General features: G+C 31.0%; 1 protein-coding gene across 2 annotated transcripts in view; it reads right to left on the reverse strand.

Annotated features, from left to right (window-relative positions):
* Positions 1 to 6,551: 6,551 nt before the first annotated feature.
* Positions 6,552 to 19,088, reverse strand: part of LOC143069566 (HEAT repeat-containing protein 5B-like) — a 60,247-nt gene continuing 47,710 nt past the window's right edge. For both annotated transcript variants that reach the window (XM_076244264.1, XM_076244263.1), the window contains 6 exons: positions 18,010 to 18,122; positions 17,225 to 17,521; positions 16,555 to 16,779; positions 15,768 to 15,919; positions 10,714 to 10,927; positions 6,552 to 9,934 (listed from right to left, as the gene is read on the reverse strand). In XM_076244264.1, the coding sequence (XP_076100379.1) occupies positions 9,609 to 9,934; positions 10,714 to 10,927; positions 15,768 to 15,919; positions 16,555 to 16,779; positions 17,225 to 17,521; positions 18,010 to 18,122 (1,327 nt within the window). In that variant the 3' untranslated portion in view covers positions 6,552 to 9,608. The remainder of the gene's footprint in view (positions 9,935 to 10,713; positions 10,928 to 15,767; positions 15,920 to 16,554; positions 16,780 to 17,224; positions 17,522 to 18,009; positions 18,123 to 19,088) is intronic.

Raw genomic sequence — 19,088 nt, forward strand, 5'->3', positions numbered from 1 at the left:
TGACCATAAAAGGAAGGTTGGGTTTGATTTTGGGAGTTTTGGTCCTAACAGTTTAGGAATAAGGGGCCCAAAGGGTCCAAAATTGAACTTTGTGTGAATTCATCAAAAATTGAATAATTGGGGTTATTTGATATGCCGAATCTAACTATGTATGTAGATTCTTAATTTTTGGTCCCGTTTTCAAATTGGTCTACATTAAGGTCCAAAGGGTCCAAAATTAAACTTAGTTTGATTTTAACAAAAATTGAATCCTTGGGGTTCTTTGATATGCTGAATTTAAAAATGTACTTAGATTTTTAATTATTGGCCCAATTTTCAAGTTGGTCCAAATGGGGGTCCAAAATTAAACTTTGTTTGATTTCATCAAAAATTGAATAAATGGGTTCTTTGATATGCCAAATCTAACTGTGTATGTAGATTCTTAATTTTTGGTCCAGTTTTCAAATTGGTCTACATTAATGTCCAAAGGGTCCAAAATTAAACTAAGTTTGATTTTAACAAAAATTAAATTCTTGGGCTTATTTGATATGCTTTATCTAAATATGTACTTTGATGTTTGATTATGGGCCCAGTTTTCAAGTTGGTCCAAATCAGGATTCCATATCAAGTATTGTGCAATAGCAAGAAATTTTCAATTGCACAGTATTGCACAATAGCAAGAAATATCTAATTGCACAATATTGTGCAATAGCAATTAATTTTCAATTGGAGTTATCTTTCTTTGTATAGAATAGTAGTTGATTTTATACGACCGCAAAAATTTTAATTTTTTGGTCGTATATTGCTGTCACGTTGGCGTCGTCGTCGTCGTCGTCTGAATACTTTTAGTTTTCGCACTCTAACTTTAGTAAAAGTGAATAGAAATCAATGAAATTTTAACACAAGGTTTATGACCACAAAAGGAAGGTTGGGATTGATTTTGGGAGTTTTGGTACCAACATTTTAGGAATTAGGGGCCAAAAATAAGCATTTTCTTGGTTTTCGCACTATAACTTTAGTTTAAGTGAATAGAAATCTATGAAATTTTGACACAAGGTTTATGACCACAAAAGGAAGGTTGGGATTGATTTTGGGAGTTTTGGTTCCAACAGTTTAGGAAATAAGGGCCAAAAAAGGGCCCAAATAAGCATTATCCTTGGTTTTCGCACAATAACTTTAGTATAAGTAAATAGAAATCAATGAAATTTTAACACAAGGTTTATGACGTCAAAAGGAAGGTTGGGATTGATTTTTGGAGTTGAGGTCACAACAGTTTATGAATTAGGGGCCAAAAAGGGGCCCAAATAAGCATTATTTTTGGTTTTTGCACCATAACTTTAGTATAAGTAAATAGAAATCTATGAAATTTAAACACAAGGTTTATGACCATAAAAGGAAGGTTGGGTTTGATTTTGGGAGTTTTGGTCCTAACAGTTTAGGAATAAGGGGCCCAAAGGGTCCAAAATTGAACTTTGTGTGATTTCATCAAAAATTGAATAATTGGGGTTATTTGATATGCCGAATCTAACTATGTATGTAGATTCTTAATTTTTGGTCCCGTTTTCAAATTGGTCTACATTAAGGTCCAAAGGGTCCAAAATTAAACTTAGTTTGATTTTAACAAAAATTGAATCCTTGGGGTTCTTTGATATGCTGAATTTAAAAATGTACTTAGATTTTTAATTATTGGCCCAATTTTCAAGTTGGTCCAAATGGGGGTCCAAAATTAAACTTTGTTTGATTTCATCAAAAATTGAATAAATGGGTTCTTTGATATGCCAAATCTAACTGTGTATGTAGATTCTTAATTTTTGGTCCAGTTTTCAAATTGGTCTACATTAATGTCCAAAGGGTCCAAAATTAAACTAAGTTTGATTTTAACAAAAATTAAATTCTTGGGCTTATTTGACATGCTTTATCTAAATATGTACTTTGATTTTTGATTATGGGGCCAGTTTTCAAGTTGGTCCAAATCAGGATTCCATATCAAGTATTGTGCAATAGCAAGAAATTTTCAGTTGCACAGTATTGCACAATAGCAAGAAATATCTAATTGCACAATATTGTGCAATAGCAATTAATTTTCAATTGGAGTTATCTTTCTTTGTATAGAATAGTAGTTGATAATATATGTTGGAAATTTGCCAGACATGACTATGATGTCATTTTCTATTTTTATTTGCCAATAACTTTATGTAAATAACTTCATTGGAAATTTGCCAATATAAAATGTTGCTGATGAAGCTTTTTTTCCTTATCTTATCTAAAATGTTTTTCGATAATGTATGTTGGACATTTGCCAGACATGACTATGATGTCATTTTCTATTTTTATTTGCCAATAACTTTATGTAAATAACTTCATTGGAAATTTGCCAATATAAAATGTTGCTGATGAAGTTTTTTTTATTGTTTTATACAATAAACAATGTATATTCACTTTTACTACCAACCAATCTTTACCATTCAGTGATAACAAGCACTTTATTTTACATTTTAATATTTTATGATGTATTAAAAGAGTAGTTATTGTTGCAAACTCCATTAGAAATTTGAATTGATATCAGTTTTGGAAAAAGGGAAACAGGGATGTGAAAAAAAGGGGGGGGGTTTAAATTTTTCTCATTTCAGATTTCATAAATAAAAAGAAAATTTCTTCAAACATTTTTTTGAGAGGATTAATATTCAACAGCATAGTGAATTGCTCAAAGGCACAAACAAAATTTTAAGTTCATTAGACCACATTCATTCTGTGTCAGAAACCTATGCTGTGTCAACTATTTAATTTTAGATTTAAAAAGTTTGAAGAAGAAATCTTTAATTGATTTGTAAAATCTTGACATTTGTTTTGTGTAAAAAAAACCCATGTAATGTCAAAAATTTGATCACAATCCAAATTCAGAGCTGTATCACGCTTGAATATTTTGTCCATACTTGCCCCAACTGTTCAGGGTTCGACCTCTGCGGTCGTATAAAGGTGCGCCTTGTGGAGCACCTGGTCTAATTTCAGAGGGTTTTGACCTTTGCATGTTCTGCTCTTGATATATTTTAACTGTGGAACTCTGTTTTGATTTTAGTCAATCTAATTAAAATTAAATCTCTCGACCAAGCATAAAAAAATGAGCGAGTGAGAGATTTAATTTTAATAAGATTGGATTTTAGTGTCTTTGAACTGTGGATGTCTGTTCTGATTTTGGTGTCTTTGACCTGTGACTGTCTGTTCTGATTGTGAACCTTGACCGGAGGACAAAAATGGTGGCTGTCTGATTTTCTAATTTCAGAGGGTTTTAAACTTTGCATGTTTTATGGTGTATTTTGACTGTGGAACTCTGTTTTGATTTTAGTGACATTGAACTGTGGATGTCTGTTCTGATTTTGGTGTTGTTGGCCTCTGGATGCCAGATCATTTTTTAGTGTGTTGACTAGTGAATTGCTTTTGGTGTATTTGACCAGCACGTTTGCCATATTGTTGACTAAACCATTGTTCTTCTAACTTCCACAAAGTTTTAACAAAATCAAAGTAGACATCCACAGGTAAGTTATAGAAATCAGAATAGTCATCTGCAGGGCAAACACATAAAATATATTGAAACAGATACTAAAATGTCAAAGACCAACAGTAAAAAGATACGAAAATCAGAACAGACATCTACAGGTCAGAGACATCAAGAGGTCAAAGACATCTTACTGTAAATTTAGAAATTATTGCGAGGTTTTTATTATTGCAAAAAATGCAACACAGTTGTAAACGCAATAATTTATACTTGTATTTTGAAAATTTATATGAATTAAACTGGAAGTTTCTCAAAATTGTAAAAATAAAAATCGCATTTAAGTCTGAAATGACAAAATCGTAATAATAAATGGACGCAATAATTTCTAAATTTACAGTATTTTAAACAGACATTCACAGGTCAAAGATAGACATTTACAGGTCAAAGCAAAGACACCAAAATCAAAATGGACTCCAATTAAAAGACACCAAAATCAGAACAGACATTCCCAGGTCAAAGCAAAGACACAAAAATCAGAACAGACATCAACAGGTCAAAAACACTCAAATCAAAAGAAAGGCATAAATAGGTCAAAGCAAAGACACCGAAATCAAAACGGACTCCTATGATTAAAAGACACTAAAATCAAAACGGACTCCTATGATTAAAAGACATTAAAATCAAAACGGACTCCTATAATTAAAAGACACTAAAATCAGAACAGACATTCCCAGGTCAAAGTACAGACACCCAAATCAAAACAGACTTCCTCATTTAAAAGACATCAAAACCAGAAGATATTTATGGGTCAAAGACACCAAAGTCAAAACAGACTTCCACAGCTAAAAGACATCAAAATCAGAACAGACAACCACAGGTCAAAGATAGGCATTAACAGGTCAAAGCAAATACACCAAAATCAAAACTGACTCCCCTGATCAAAAGACACAAAAATCAGAAGACATTCACAGGTCAAAGACATCATAGTCAAAACAGACTTCCACAGTTAAAAGACAACAAAATCAGAATTGATATCCACAGGTCAAAGAAATCAAAATCAGAACAGACATACAGAGGCCAAAGACACCTCAACGGCACCAAAATCAAAATAAACACCCACAGTCCAAAGACGGGAAAATCTTGTGGATGTCTGTTCTGATTTAGTGCCTTTGACTGTTGGGAATCGTTTCGATTTTGTGTGTTTGCCCTGTGGATGTCTATTCTGGTTTCTAAATTTGACCTGCTAATGTCCATTTTGATTTTGGTGTCTTTGACCTATGGTTGTCTGATATGATTTTGGTGTCTTTGACTTTTGAATGTCTGTCTTTTACCTTTGGTTGTCTATTCTGATTTTGGTGTCTACGACCTGTGGATGTCTGTTTTAATTTTGATGTCTTTGACCTTTGTATGACTATTCTGATTTTGGTGTCTTTGACCTTGTATGACTATTCTGATTTGGTGTCTTTGACCTTTATATGACTATTCTGATTTGGTGTCTTTGACCTTTATATGACTATTCTGATTTTGGTGTCTTTGACCTTTGTATGACTGTTCTGATTTTGGTATCTTTGACCTTTGTATGACTGTTCTGATTTTGGTATCTTTGACCCTTGAGTGACTTCTAATTTTGGTGTATTTGACCCTTGAGTGACTTCTAATTTTGGTGTTTTGACGTGTGGATATCTTTTCTGATTTAGGTGTGTTTTGACCTTTGAAAGTCTAGTTTTGGTGTGTGTGACCTATGGAGATCTTTTTAGTATTTCTAGTTTTTGATCAATGGATGACTGTTATGATTTTAGTGTCTTTGAGCTGAAAATTGCTGTTTTGATTTAGGTGTGTTTTGACCTGTTATGTCTTTGGACTTTGTTGTAATTTTAACCTTTGAATGTATGGTCAGAATGTAATGTCTTTAAACTATGGATAACTTGTTTTGTTTTTGGTATATTTGTCCTGTGGAAGTCTGTTCTGATTTTGTTATTTTTTAACATTTGAAAGTCTGGTATAATTTTGGTGTGTATGACCTATGGAGATCTTTTTAGTATTTATAGTTTTTGATCAATGGATGACTGTTATGATTTTAGTGTCTTTGAGCTGAAAATTGCTGTTTTGATTTAGGTGTGTTTTGACCTGTTATGTCTTTGGACTTTGTTGTAATTTTAACCTTTGAATGTATGGTCAGAATGTAATATGGATAACTTATTTTGTTTTTGGTATATTTGCCCTGTGGAAGTCTGTTCTGATTTTGTTATTTTTTAACATTTGAAAGTCTGGTATAATTTTGGTGTGTATGACCTATGGAGATCTTTTTAGTATTTATAGTTTTTGATCAATGGATGACTGTTATGATTTTAGTGTCTTTGAGCTGAAAATTGCTGTTTTGATTAGGTGTGTTTTGACCTGTTATGTCTTTGGACTTTGTTGTAATTTTAACCTTTGAATGTATGGTCAGAATGTAATGTCTTTAAACTATGGATAACTTGTTTTGTTTTTGGTATATTAGCACTGTGGAAGTCTGTTCTGATTTTGTTATTTTTTAACATTTGAAAGTCTGGTATAATTTGGTGTGTATGACCTGTGGATATTTGTTTTGATTTTGGTGTGTTTGACCAATTTATTTGTGTTAGAAATGGGCAATACTTTGCTTTCCTTTTAAGATTATGCCTAGTTCATATCAAATTGGTACACTCAGTTATGTTTTGTAATTGCTAATTCCTTGTAGAAGTTGTTTAAGGGCGCACAACACAATAGCAGGGGTAGATAACAACTGATCCCACCTAAATGTGTTGTTTCGATACAATTTCCTCATAAAATTAACAGAAGTACAAGTTGGAAAAAAAAACCCCAGAAAAGCTCTTCATCTACTGTTTACTCTTTTGTCACCAAAATATTTAATCAATTAGAGTATTGTAACAGCTGAAGGATACCCCATGGTGCAGGAGTTTCTCTCTCCATTGGTGGCCTTCTGCTGTTGTCTGCTCTAAGGTCGGGTAGTTGTCTCTTTGACACATTCCCCATTCCATTCTCAATTTTATGATGTAATACAGGTGTGTCAAGGTGAGCTAAAAACACAAATCCAATACAGCTTGTAGCATAGATTTATTAATGATACTGTCTTGGACAATTATGACAAATACTTTTATGATATGATAATAGCAATGAGCTCAGCCCATGTTATGTTACAATGTTACATAAGCAAATAGTAAACTAAAAATTTTTACATAAATTTTATAATAATGACATTCAAGAAAAATACTATACACAACAAAGTTTTATATCATTTAACAATTCAGATATATTTGTGAATAACAAAAAATAGGATCAAAATAATTAATGTGTTGTTCAGTCCCTCCTTAGTTATTTGTCAACATTAGAATTCTTGGGTAAGTAACATCAAAATTAAGGTAAAAAAACAGATAAATAGTGTGCTTCTCGTATATCTAATAAGAAAATATTTCTCTGGTTATTTCATAAAAAATAAATGACCTTGAGGTAAATAGATGTGAAACATTACCAAACAAGAATGTGTCCATAGTACACGGATGCCCCATTGGCACTATCACTTTCTATGAAATTGGGGTCATAACTCTAATTCTGCATAAATAAGCAAATATATTTTGGATGAGAAAAATTGATTTTAACTATGATTGAAATATGAAAATAAAATCTTAGGTATTTAAAGAAATAAAGTCTTCTCAATATTAGCAAATAAACAGTGACAAACAAAAATTAAAGAATTCATTTTTCAAAATAATTTTGATGAAACAAATATGTCAACAATTAATTTCTCTTGTACTCAATTCCACATATCATTTATTCATACAACCAATCGTAGCACACTTAAAGTATCAACTTATTTTCACATTTTTATAATGATAGCACTATATACCAAAAACATTTAAAGCTTTCACACATATAGCCTGCTATAAATATGAAATGGAAGACTTTCATGAGCTATAATTATATAAGATACAATAAATATCTTATTACACCTCTACAAATTTCTTAATGTCTTAATGAATCACTAGTTAGTATTAATCTTTCAAGTGTTAACAATATTAATTTACAAAACCCTATCTAAAAATAAATTGGTACCTCATGTACTATGAAAACTATAACTACTTGTTCAAATCACTGGTAAAATTGTATAATATAAGAATCAGACAAGATTGATTTAAAGAATAGTTTTACCATTTTCTTTTCATGCCGTTTGAAATTTTTCTGCGCAAGAATTTTGTTTTGACTATCTGCATGACTGGAAATTGCATATTACAGAATGTATGCATAACTTGATTTAAATGCATGCGAGATAGTTCCCCTAGCTAAACAATTTACAGTGCTTCCTACAGGATTTATATTAATTGCCCAATCTATAGTACAAAAATGCTCTTTTTTATCACTGATCCTATTCTTTCCCTGCAATGTGAGTAGCATATAAGATAACACTGTTAACAAGAATGTGTCCATAGTACACAGATGCCCCACTCGAACTATCATTTTCTATATTAAGTGGACCATGAAATTGGGGTAAAAACTCTAATTTGGCATTTAAATTAGAAAGATCATATCATAGGGAACATGTGTACTAAGTTTCAAGTTGATTGGACTTCAACTTCATCAAAAACTACATCGACCAAAAACTTTAACCTGAAGTGGGACAGACGGACGAACAGTACAACGAACGAACGGACGCACAGATCAGAAAACATAATGCCCATAAATGGGGCATAAAAATCATTTAAATGACATCTCGTATCAACTTTATAAATCTTTAATGCCAAGTGTAAGACAGAAGTCATAGAGATCTGCAACTCTGAAGGAAATGATGGTCAATTTCAGAGTTAGCGATAAAATAAATGCTGAATAAATAAAAAGGGGGGAGGTGATGACAAAGAGACTCTCAAAAACCAAAAGACATTCAAAAACAGACACCACCATTGTCCAATGATATGCAATTACAGGACAAAACAAGTCCAAACTTCACAGAAAAATAAAGACTGATCAAAAGACAAACCCCATCAGAAAACAAAGTAGGCCATCAAGAAACAAAACATTTTTACTAGTTTTTTTTCTGAATACTTTGTATCATTGTGACAGAAAACAACAACTTCATTCTTAATAACAGCACCTAATTCATATGTACATAAATCCTAAGTATGACAATCAGGGGCGGATCCAGCCATTTTAAAAAGGGGGGTTCCCAAACCAAGACAAAGGGGGGTTCCAACTATATGTCCCTATTCAAATGCTTTGATCGTCCAAAAAAAAGGGGATTCGAACCCCCGGAACCTTCCCCCTGGATCTGCCACTGACAATCTGTTGTACGATAGTTAATACCAATCTATAAATACTTATGTACAATCTATAAATATTTATGTACATTTATATATATATAGTCTTTTTAATCCATATTTACACATATATAAAAATATTTTTACATATCACAGATATTGAATTTGTTCTGATTACATTTAGAACTAATAAATTTAATTATATGGATTTAAAAAAAAAAAATAAAGAATGCTACAAAGACATTGCACAACTTTTGATCTGAACCCACTATACTAAAATAAAAACAGGAAAAAGAAACCAGTTCAAAGAAGACTTGAATATAAATGGTGTTTCTCTTAATGCCTGATAAATAAGAAACTGTAAACTGACACTGCATGCCCAGTAAAAACTTTATTGCCCAACATGTGTTTTAAATTAAATGACTATTTTCAACAAAAATTTGGTTAATTATCCAATTATCATTGTTTGCATTGTAACATTATTAAACTTGCATCAGATAATGGATTAACTTTAGTTAAATTGCAAAACATACGTTGCCTTTGAAATTATCAACTATTTGGTGAATGCTTGAGAAAATATTACCCAGAATGCACTAATATCAACTAACCTACACTTCTGTTTAATCAAAAGATGACAATAGTTATCAATTCAAGCACTCTGCACAGAAAACTTTTTTCATCTACTAGTCCGGAAACTAAATATCAAAATTTGTCCCTATATGACTATATAAAATTTTGAAAGTTTTCACTAGTCCGATTCAATATTTATTAGTCTTGGGCATCAGACTAGTGGCTAACCACGCAGACTGGATTCAATGGTATACAAATGATGATCTACGGTGTAGTCTTTAACCTGTATAATTGCCAAAATTTGTCTTTAACGTAATCCTTGGTTTAATAGGTACATTGGTAGTCTTAAGGTCATGTGAATTAGATTTTGATACAGCTATCTTTTTGGCAGTCTGACTGAGTTTTATAGCACTTTCAAGTTTTGATTTAAGAATGGATTGTCCTGCCATAATTGTACGGAATTCCGTTGGATATTGTGGTCCTATTTTCATCAATCGTTGTAATGAATCTTCATGGAGTGTTCCCCTAGCTGTAGATGCACTGTCAAAATCATCCAATAGAAATGAAACAAGAATAGGAATGAATATAGTCAGCACTGTTAATTCTGAAAAAAAAAAAAATTGAGATGATTTAACAATGACATCATTTATAATTTTAAAGCAGATATTAAATTCCTGCACCTTGCAAAAGTTATGCAATTTTCTTGACAAGTGTAACATCATTTTGTGCCTTGAATATCTGATCATATATTACATCGATAAATTTCTGGAAATGTTCATGGATAGGATGGATAGAATGTTATGATCAATGTACTATATTTTTGTGTATCAAAAAGGTAGTGATAAGTCTTGGAAGATTCAGATATCATGTCAGTCCCATTAGGTTCTGATTGCATAAATTTTTTAAGTATTCATCAACAATACCTGAATAAATGTTCAAACATATGAAAGGAAACAAATCAACACTACAAACCCATTTATCTGGGGCTTAAAACCACGAAATCCCAAGGTCCCGAAATTTAAATAAATATAAATCCCGACATCCTGAAATCGAACAAAAAAATTCTCACATCCTGAAAGAGCCAACCCAAAAACCCAAGCTTAAAAACACCTGATCCCGGAGTCCAGATAAAGGTCCTTTTCCCCTTAGAGGTTAGAGAAGAGATTTGATTATTAAAATTTTGGTCATTGGTTGAAAGAAAGAATGTTGGTAGTGGCAAGATTTTGAAAGTCCATCCTAACCTCCCCCTCCACTGTAATGGAATAGTCCTAAAGTAGGTGAGGAATTATTGACTTACTTTTATCATCAGCAGCTAATGGCACTAATGATTCAAATGCACCCAATGATGCTATAACAAAAAAGATGTGATGAAATATAACTTACTTTTATCATCATCAGCTAATGGCACTAATGATTCAAACGCACCCAATGATGCTATAACAATATTTAATTCATCATCCACAACAGCTACATTGTCTTTAACACGTAACAAATATTCCGCTAACTTTGGAGCGAAACCTTTAATGAAGCCACCAGCACGCTCTTTACCTAAATGTTGTATTACTGAAGTAAACATCTGGATACTTTTGAGTTGAATCTAAAAATAAAAAGAATTGTAAGTGAACAAGAAAAATATCAATGTAAAGATATTTTTCATTTTTTCTGTACATTTGACATAATTGTTGCAAACAGGGTTTCCCCTGGGTCAATTATTTTTTTTGCCACCTCTTTCGCCAAGTAACATAAATATATTTTTCGTTTAAAATTTACCTTTTATCTACCACCCCCTCCCTTAAATTAGATGATTTTGCCCCTTGTTTCTATGACTATCTTAAATGAAAAAGGAAGACGTAAAACTATGCTTGAAACACTTGTGTCACTCAAACGACTTTAAAGAAGTCTTCCTAATCAATTGCATATATTAAAGTCAAAGGATAATTAAAGTTTTAAATCAGAGATTTTTCTTGCTTTTGAACATTTTTCGTCACAACATCTTTCTTTTCTGAGCTATCTTTAAGAGGAGAGGAGACGTCAAAAGTTTGCTTCAAACACGTGCCTCGCAAAGTGGTAAATTAATTCTGTATGTGACATTTAGTGGAAGCCATCTAATAATCATATCATTTTGTCTAACAATTCAATCAACACCTTTATTCATTAATCTTTTGCTGTCGATAGCTATCAAATGCAATCAGCTGATTATTGATTTTCTGTCCAAATCTTAATGAGGTCAAGGTGAATTCCGAGTATTGTCTGATCAGTTAAAGTCCTAGAAACTCAAAAACCAGGTGCTCCGCAGGGCGCAGCTATATATGACCGTCGAACCCTGAACAGTTGGGGCAAGTATGGACAAAACATTCAAGCGTGATACAGCTCTGAATTTGGATTGTGATCAAATTTTTGACATTACATGGGTTTTTTTTACACAAAACAAATATCAAGATTTTACAAATCAATTAAAGATTTCTTCTTCAAACTTTTAAAATCTAAAATTAAATAGTTGACACAGCATAGGTTTCTGACACAGAATGAATGTGGTCTAATGAACTTAAAAGTTTTTTTTTGCCTTTGAGCAATTCACTATGCTGTTGAATATTACAGTGACTTGACTGATAGTGTTGCTATCCAACAATTGCAATTCATTCAAAATTTTGACCAAATTGCAATTTGTTTTATTTAACCAAATTGTTCAACTGGTCAGAAATTTGAACAAATTGTTCAGTCAAAATGTGAAAGTGCAAGGTGATAAAATAAATCATACTTACAATCCTATAAGACTTTAACTCCACTGTGTTGATGTTATTTTTAAATTAGTTTATCAATCTGTATAGTTATATATAGCTATTACCATACTAAAGGTGAACTGTTTTATTTGTAATTGCTATAAAAATGTCCAAACTAAGCTTTTATATAGTTTTTCTTTCAAAATGTATTCTATATTCATAAGAATCACACAGTATATGAATAAAAACATCATATTCAGTAAAATAATTTGTAAAATTGCAATATATTTGTAGGAAGGGGAGATAATCTTTTTTGGTTTCAAAAAGTCTTTATTCAAAAGAATAGTATTTTAGGTTATTTCCCCCAAGGAAACTTATCAATAGCATATTGTTATTTCACATATAGTTTACTGAATATATGATGTATTATTTTAAATGATATATGATTCTTATAAATATAAAATCCTTTTCGAAAGAAAAACTATATAAAAGCTTAGGTTGGACATTTTTATAGCAATTCAAAATAAAATAGTTGACCTTTAGTATGGTAATGGCTATAATATAACATATATGATATAATATATCAATACAGTGGAGTTAAAGGCTTATAGGATTGTAAGTATATTTTATTTTATCACCTTGCACTTTCACATTTTGACTGAACAATTTGTTCAAATTTTTGACCAGCTGAACAATTTAGATTAATAAAACAAATTGCAATTTGGTCAAAATTTTGAATGAGTTGCAATTGGTATAATTATATTATATCATATATGTTATATTATAGCCATTACCATACTAAAGGTCAACTATTTTATTTTGAATTGCTATAAAAATGTCCAAACTAAGCTTTTATATAGTTTTTCTTTCGAAAAGGATTTTATATTTATAAGAATCATATATCATTTAAAATAATACATCATATATTCAGTAAACTATATGTGAAATAACAATATGCTATTGATAAGTTTCCTTTGGGAAATAACCTAAAATACTATTCTTTAGAATAAAGACTTTTTGAAACCAAAAAAGATTATCTCCCCTTCCTACAAATATATTGCAATTTTACAAATTATTTTACTGAATATGATGTTTTTATTCATATACTGTGTGATTCTTATGAATATAGAATACATTTTGAAAGAAAAACTATATAAAAGCTTAGTTTGGACATTTTTATAGCAATTACAAATAAAACAGTTCACCTTTAGTATGGTAATAGCTATATATAACTATACAGATTGATAAACTAATTTAAAAATAACATCAACACAGTGGAGTTAAAATCTTATAGGATTGTAAGTATGATTTATTTTATCACCTTGCACTTTCACATTTTGACTGAACAATTTGTTCAAATTTCTGACCAGTTGAACAATTTGGTTTAATAAAACAAATTGCAATTTGGTCAAAATTTTGAATGAATTGCAATTGTTGGATAGCAACACTATCAGTCAAGTCACTGTAATCCTCTCAAAAAAATATTTGAAGAAATTTTCTTTTTATTTATTTATGAAATCTGAAATGAGAAAAATTTACCCCCCCCCTTTTTTTTCACATCCCCGTTTCCCTTTTTCCAAAACTGATATCAATTCAAATTTCTAATGGAGTTTGCAACAATAACTACTCTTTTAAATACATCATAAAATATTAAAATGTAAAATAAAGTGCTTGTTATCACTGAATGGTAAAGATTGGTTGGTAGTAAAAGTGAATATACATTGTTTATTGTATAAAACAATAAAAAAAACTTCATCAGCAACATTTTATATTGGCAAATTTCCAATGAAGTTATTTACATAAAGTTATTGGCAAATAAAAATAGAAAATGACATCATAGTCATGTCTGGCAAATGTCCAACATACATTATCTAAAAACATTTTAGATAAGATAAGGAAAAAAAGCTTAATCAGCAACATTTTATGTTGGCAAATTTCCAATGAAGTTATTTACATAAAGTTATTGGCAAATAAAAATAAAAAATGACATCATAGTCATGTCTGGCAAATTCCAACATAAATTATCAACTACTATTCTATACAAAGAAAGATAACTCCAATTGAAAATTAATTGCTATTGCACAATATTGTGCAATTAGATATTTCTTGCTATTGTGCAATACTGTGCAACTGAAAATTTCTTGCTATTGCACAATACTTGATATGGAATCCTGATTTGGACCAACTTGAAAACTGGGCCCATAATCAAAAATCAAAGTACATATTTAGATAAAGCATATCAAATAAGCCCAAGAATTTAATTTTTGTTAAAATCAAACTTAGTTTAATTTTGGACCCTTTGGACCTTAATGTAGACCAATTTGAAAACTGGACCAAAAATTAAGAATCTACATACACAGTTAGATTTGGCATATCAAAGAACCCATTTATTCAATTTTTGATGAAATCAAACAAAGTTTAATTTTGGACCCCCATTTGGACCAACTTGAAAACTAGGCCAATAATTAAAAATCTAAGTACATTTTTAAATTCAGCATATCAAAGAACCCCAAGGATTCAATTTTTGTTAAAATCAAACTAAGTTTAATTTTGGACCCTTTGGACCTTAATGTAGACCAATTTGAAAACGGGACCAAAAATTAAGAATCTACATGCATAGTTAGATTCGGCATATCAAAGAACCCCAATTATTCAATTTTTGATGAAATCACACAAAGTTCAATTTTGGACCCTTTGGGCCCCTTATTCCTTAACTGTTAGGACCAAAACTCCCAAAATCAAACCCAACCTTCCTTTTATGGTCATAAACCTTGTGTTTAAATTTCATAGATTTCTATTTACTTATACTAAAGTTATGGTGCGACAACCAAGAATAATGTTTATTTGGGCCCTTTTTTGGCCCCTAATTCCTAAACTGTTGGAACCAAAACTCCCAAAATCAATCCCAACCTTCCTTTTGTGGTCATAAACCTTGTGTCAAAATTTCATAGATTTCTATAAACTTAAACTAAAGTTATAGTGCGAAAACCAAGAAAATGCTTATTTGGGCCCTTTTTGGCCCCTAATTCCTAAAATGTTAGGACCAAAACTCCCAAAATCAATCCCAACCTTCCTTTTGTGGTCATAAACCTTGTGTTAAAATTTTATTGATTTCTATTCACTTTTACTAAAGTTAGTGTGCGAAAACTAAAAGTATTCGGACGACGACGACGACGACGCCAACGTGATAGCAATATACGACCAAAAAATTAAAATTTTTGCGGTCGTATAAAAGTAAATAAACAAGATGGAGGAAAATAAATCGTTGATTATATTTTTATCACCAAATTCTTTTGCAAATGACGAATTTTTATCGCCACAATTATCATTTTTTCGCAAATTGCGAAAATGGCGACCGCCAGCGGAAGCCCTGGTTGCAAATAAATAATTACCATCAAAATTACTTACTAGAAGTAGAACCAATACCATTTAGTACACCAACATGAGTCTTCCTTTTGATAAAACTAGATGGTAGGGGTATTTAATAAAACCAAAATTTACTTGTTTTGCTTATTGTTGAAGGCTGCCCAATGACCTAAAGTTGGTAGTATTTATGTCATTTGGTCTCTGGTAGAAAGTTGTCTCATTCACAATCCTACAACACCTCCTTATTTATAAATAAAAGTTACAATTAATGCAGAATTATATTTAAACTGTAAGTCCAATATAATGATTCCTAATTTACCCCACATAGATGAGAAGAATAAGTATGCATACCTCATATATATGTGAGGCCCAGGTATTTAGAAACATATCCAGACATTGATTCCTGATATCCATACAGTCAACAATTTCTGGAGGTGCATATAATAAAAATATTGTAACAGTTCCTAATAAAGTCACATCATCCATGGCTGGTTTCTCTTCAGCTGTAAAAGATGAAAAATAGGGTTAGGATTTTTTAGCCATTAATTTTAAACCAAAACAATAAGAACTGCAGTTTATAAGATAGAGGATTACATTACATACATGTACATCACGAAACAAAATAATTTACTTATAGTATTATATGCGCTTCAATAGAATAAACTAAAGCTGAGTTTGAAGATTTATAACAAACAACATACGCATAAATTTTCTTTTATTTGTGTTTTTTTTTTTCAGGGAAAAAAGAATGTCACACAAAACTAAGAACAGTTTTTGCCATTGATCTTCAGGCCTTTACGTATTCTCTCATTTTAATGTGTGGGATTTTCTCGCTGCATTGAAGACCCATTGATGGCCTTTGTCTGTTATCTGCTCTTCGGTTGGGTTGTTGTTTTTTTTTACCCATTCCTCATTTCAATTCTCAATTTTATTATAAAAATCAGCTGCCCATTTTTTTTAAGCCACATCAATTTCAGAATTCAAAAGACATTCAATAAATAATTAAAAGATGAAAACATACAACAGATTTAAGTGTATATAGTTTATACTAAAAAATGTTTGCTCTCAGAAACAGACAACGGAGGATGCAAAATCTTGATCAAAGTGAGGTAAAAAACTGAAGGAGAAATGGACTTACTTTGGTTAGCACTATTGAGAACAGTTTTGAGAGCACTCTGTAATAACTGTGACCATCGGCCGGAGATAGTATCGTCAGAGAGGAATGATGAGGTACAAAGTGATTTCAGCGTGCATAAACATGAGGTAACAACAGCAGGTGATTTCCTCTCGGCTGACTTGGAAGACATTTCTCGTAACACACCCGTAATCAAATACAAAACTGTAGGCAGGACATTTGTACTACCTGGAATAATAAAGACAGATAGTATTTAAGTGTTTTAAAAGGTTTTCTAATATACCTTTAAATAAGTTTCTTGTCTTTTATCTGTTATAATAAAATTTCTGCATTACGATCAAATGAAGAGTAGTTTTTATTTGAAAGACTTAAAAGAGAATCATTACATATGCATTTTTAAAACATAACAAATTTCTGTGCTGAGAGGTCAATGTGTACCTTTTTAATTAGCTGCAAACTCTGGATTCATTTTTAAATGTGGATTTTGTAAGTATAGGTCAACCACAAATTCAAAGCTTTCCATGAATTAAAATATTCATACGAGCTTGAAAGCAAACTTTAATAAACTATGAAACTAAGTATCCACCAAAATTGTTACTAAAGAAATGAAATTATCCACTGTAATAATAAAAGCTGTAACTTAAAGACTAGTGATGTATGCTGTATTACTTACCTGCAGGTGAACACAGACTGGGCAGATCTCCTAGTACAGATACTACTGCAGCTATCAGCTGACAACACTCGTCTGACAAACGTCGTGCAGGAGCCTGGAAACCAGTTGTGGGAGCAGAGGGGTTCAAAACAGGGATGTGTTTTGATATGACACACATACAGGCCTCTAATGCAGCAAAGACAAGAGATTTTCCTTGTTCTATTTCCCCTGATTCCCCTCCTTCTCCGACTGTAACGTTACTATCAGTGGTGTCCATGGACTCTGTACTACTTTCGGTACTCACTGGGGATTCTTTCTCTAAAAACATACAATTAAATAATGACAAAATATTTAGAACCTTCATAAAGGAGTTATTTCCCTTTGATTGTTACAAAATTTATCTTAATGCATAAAATTTGATTTAAAAAAAGCAAGTTTTCTGCAAATGATTTAAAAAACTGGAAATTATTTTTTTAAATATTCACTGTTTTGTAATAAGAATGGTGAAAAATTTTATTTATTAGAATAAATTGCTTTTTTATTTCCAATTTGCCAAATTGATTGTCAGGAGAGAGCTTGTAAAGTGGAGTATTTGATCTTACTTAGGGCTATTCCATTAAAATGGAGGTAGATGAGTAGAGAGGGATTTCCAAAATCCCCATACAACCAATGTACTTTCTTCGTAAATTTACATACATCAAATGAACACAAAATACATAAATGAGCAACAAACTTCCCTTCCGCCTGTCCTCCCTTCTATTTTAATGGAATAGCCCTTATCACAAGTCAGAGACAATATACTATACCTTTATAAAAGATTTTCTGTGAATCTAAGAAATCTGTGTAACTAAGGATAACTTGTTTTACTACATCAGCAGCTACTAAATGAAGTTGTAGATTTTCTCTGGTTAGGAATGTTCTGTAAACAAAAAAAAATAAGAATTAATAAACAAATAATAATATATATCAGAAACTTTTCAATATGTAAACTCTTTGTTTTGAGTAAAGAAGATTATCCTTGTCTGAGCATTTTTTAGCTTGAAGAAAGACACTTCATGAAACATGTGATGGCTTGAATTGAAACAAGACCTACCAGGATGTGATCTGTATTGTTGGGAAATTACTATCAACAAGCAGAAAACAGCAGCATGGTAGATCTAAGCACTGCCTACAAGTTTCATATAAACATTACATACCTGTCAACCTGTGACGATGAAAATGCAGGTCATGACCTGCATTGAAGAATCAAATCTCAGGTCATAACGTGTACAAACTTTTTCGAGCTGAATTTCAGTATTTATGGTACATTTTCTTATAATGTATATATCAAAGATACCAAAACATCAATGCATATTCACTTTGTTAAGTCATTTTAAATCTTATTAAATATTATTTCATTACACTTTTATAGATTTTTATAAATTTGTGTAACTCAGTCTTATGTGCTTTACTTTTTGAGAAAAAATACTACAATCATCAAACACTAGACTTTAATGTAATTCTTAAATGTTTGAGACTATTGACTTTTTTTATCTTTAATGTTTGAGACTATTGACTATGTAGCCTTTAACCATACTATTTATTTCATTTAACAAGGAAATTAGACTATGATAAAATATAGTAATACAGTTAAAGGAAGTATAAATGTAAAAAATAATTTTCAACTTTTTTTTAAAAATTGTATAAAGGTATAAAAATAATGAAAAGTTATTTTTCAATATGTATTTGAATTTTATATTTTCATGATTTAATCTTTTTCACCCATAAAACGTAAATATAAGAAATAATTTTGAATGGTGACAAATAAGGGAAAGTAACTCTAGTTCAGTTTGTAAACCACATGGTACAATTTATTTACAACCTAAAGCTAAGGTAATTGGTGTTA

This window comes from Mytilus galloprovincialis, chromosome 3, assembly GCF_965363235.1.
Source record: "Mytilus galloprovincialis chromosome 3, xbMytGall1.hap1.1, whole genome shotgun sequence".
In the NCBI taxonomy this organism is placed as follows: Eukaryota; Metazoa; Mollusca; class Bivalvia; order Mytilida; family Mytilidae; genus Mytilus; species Mytilus galloprovincialis.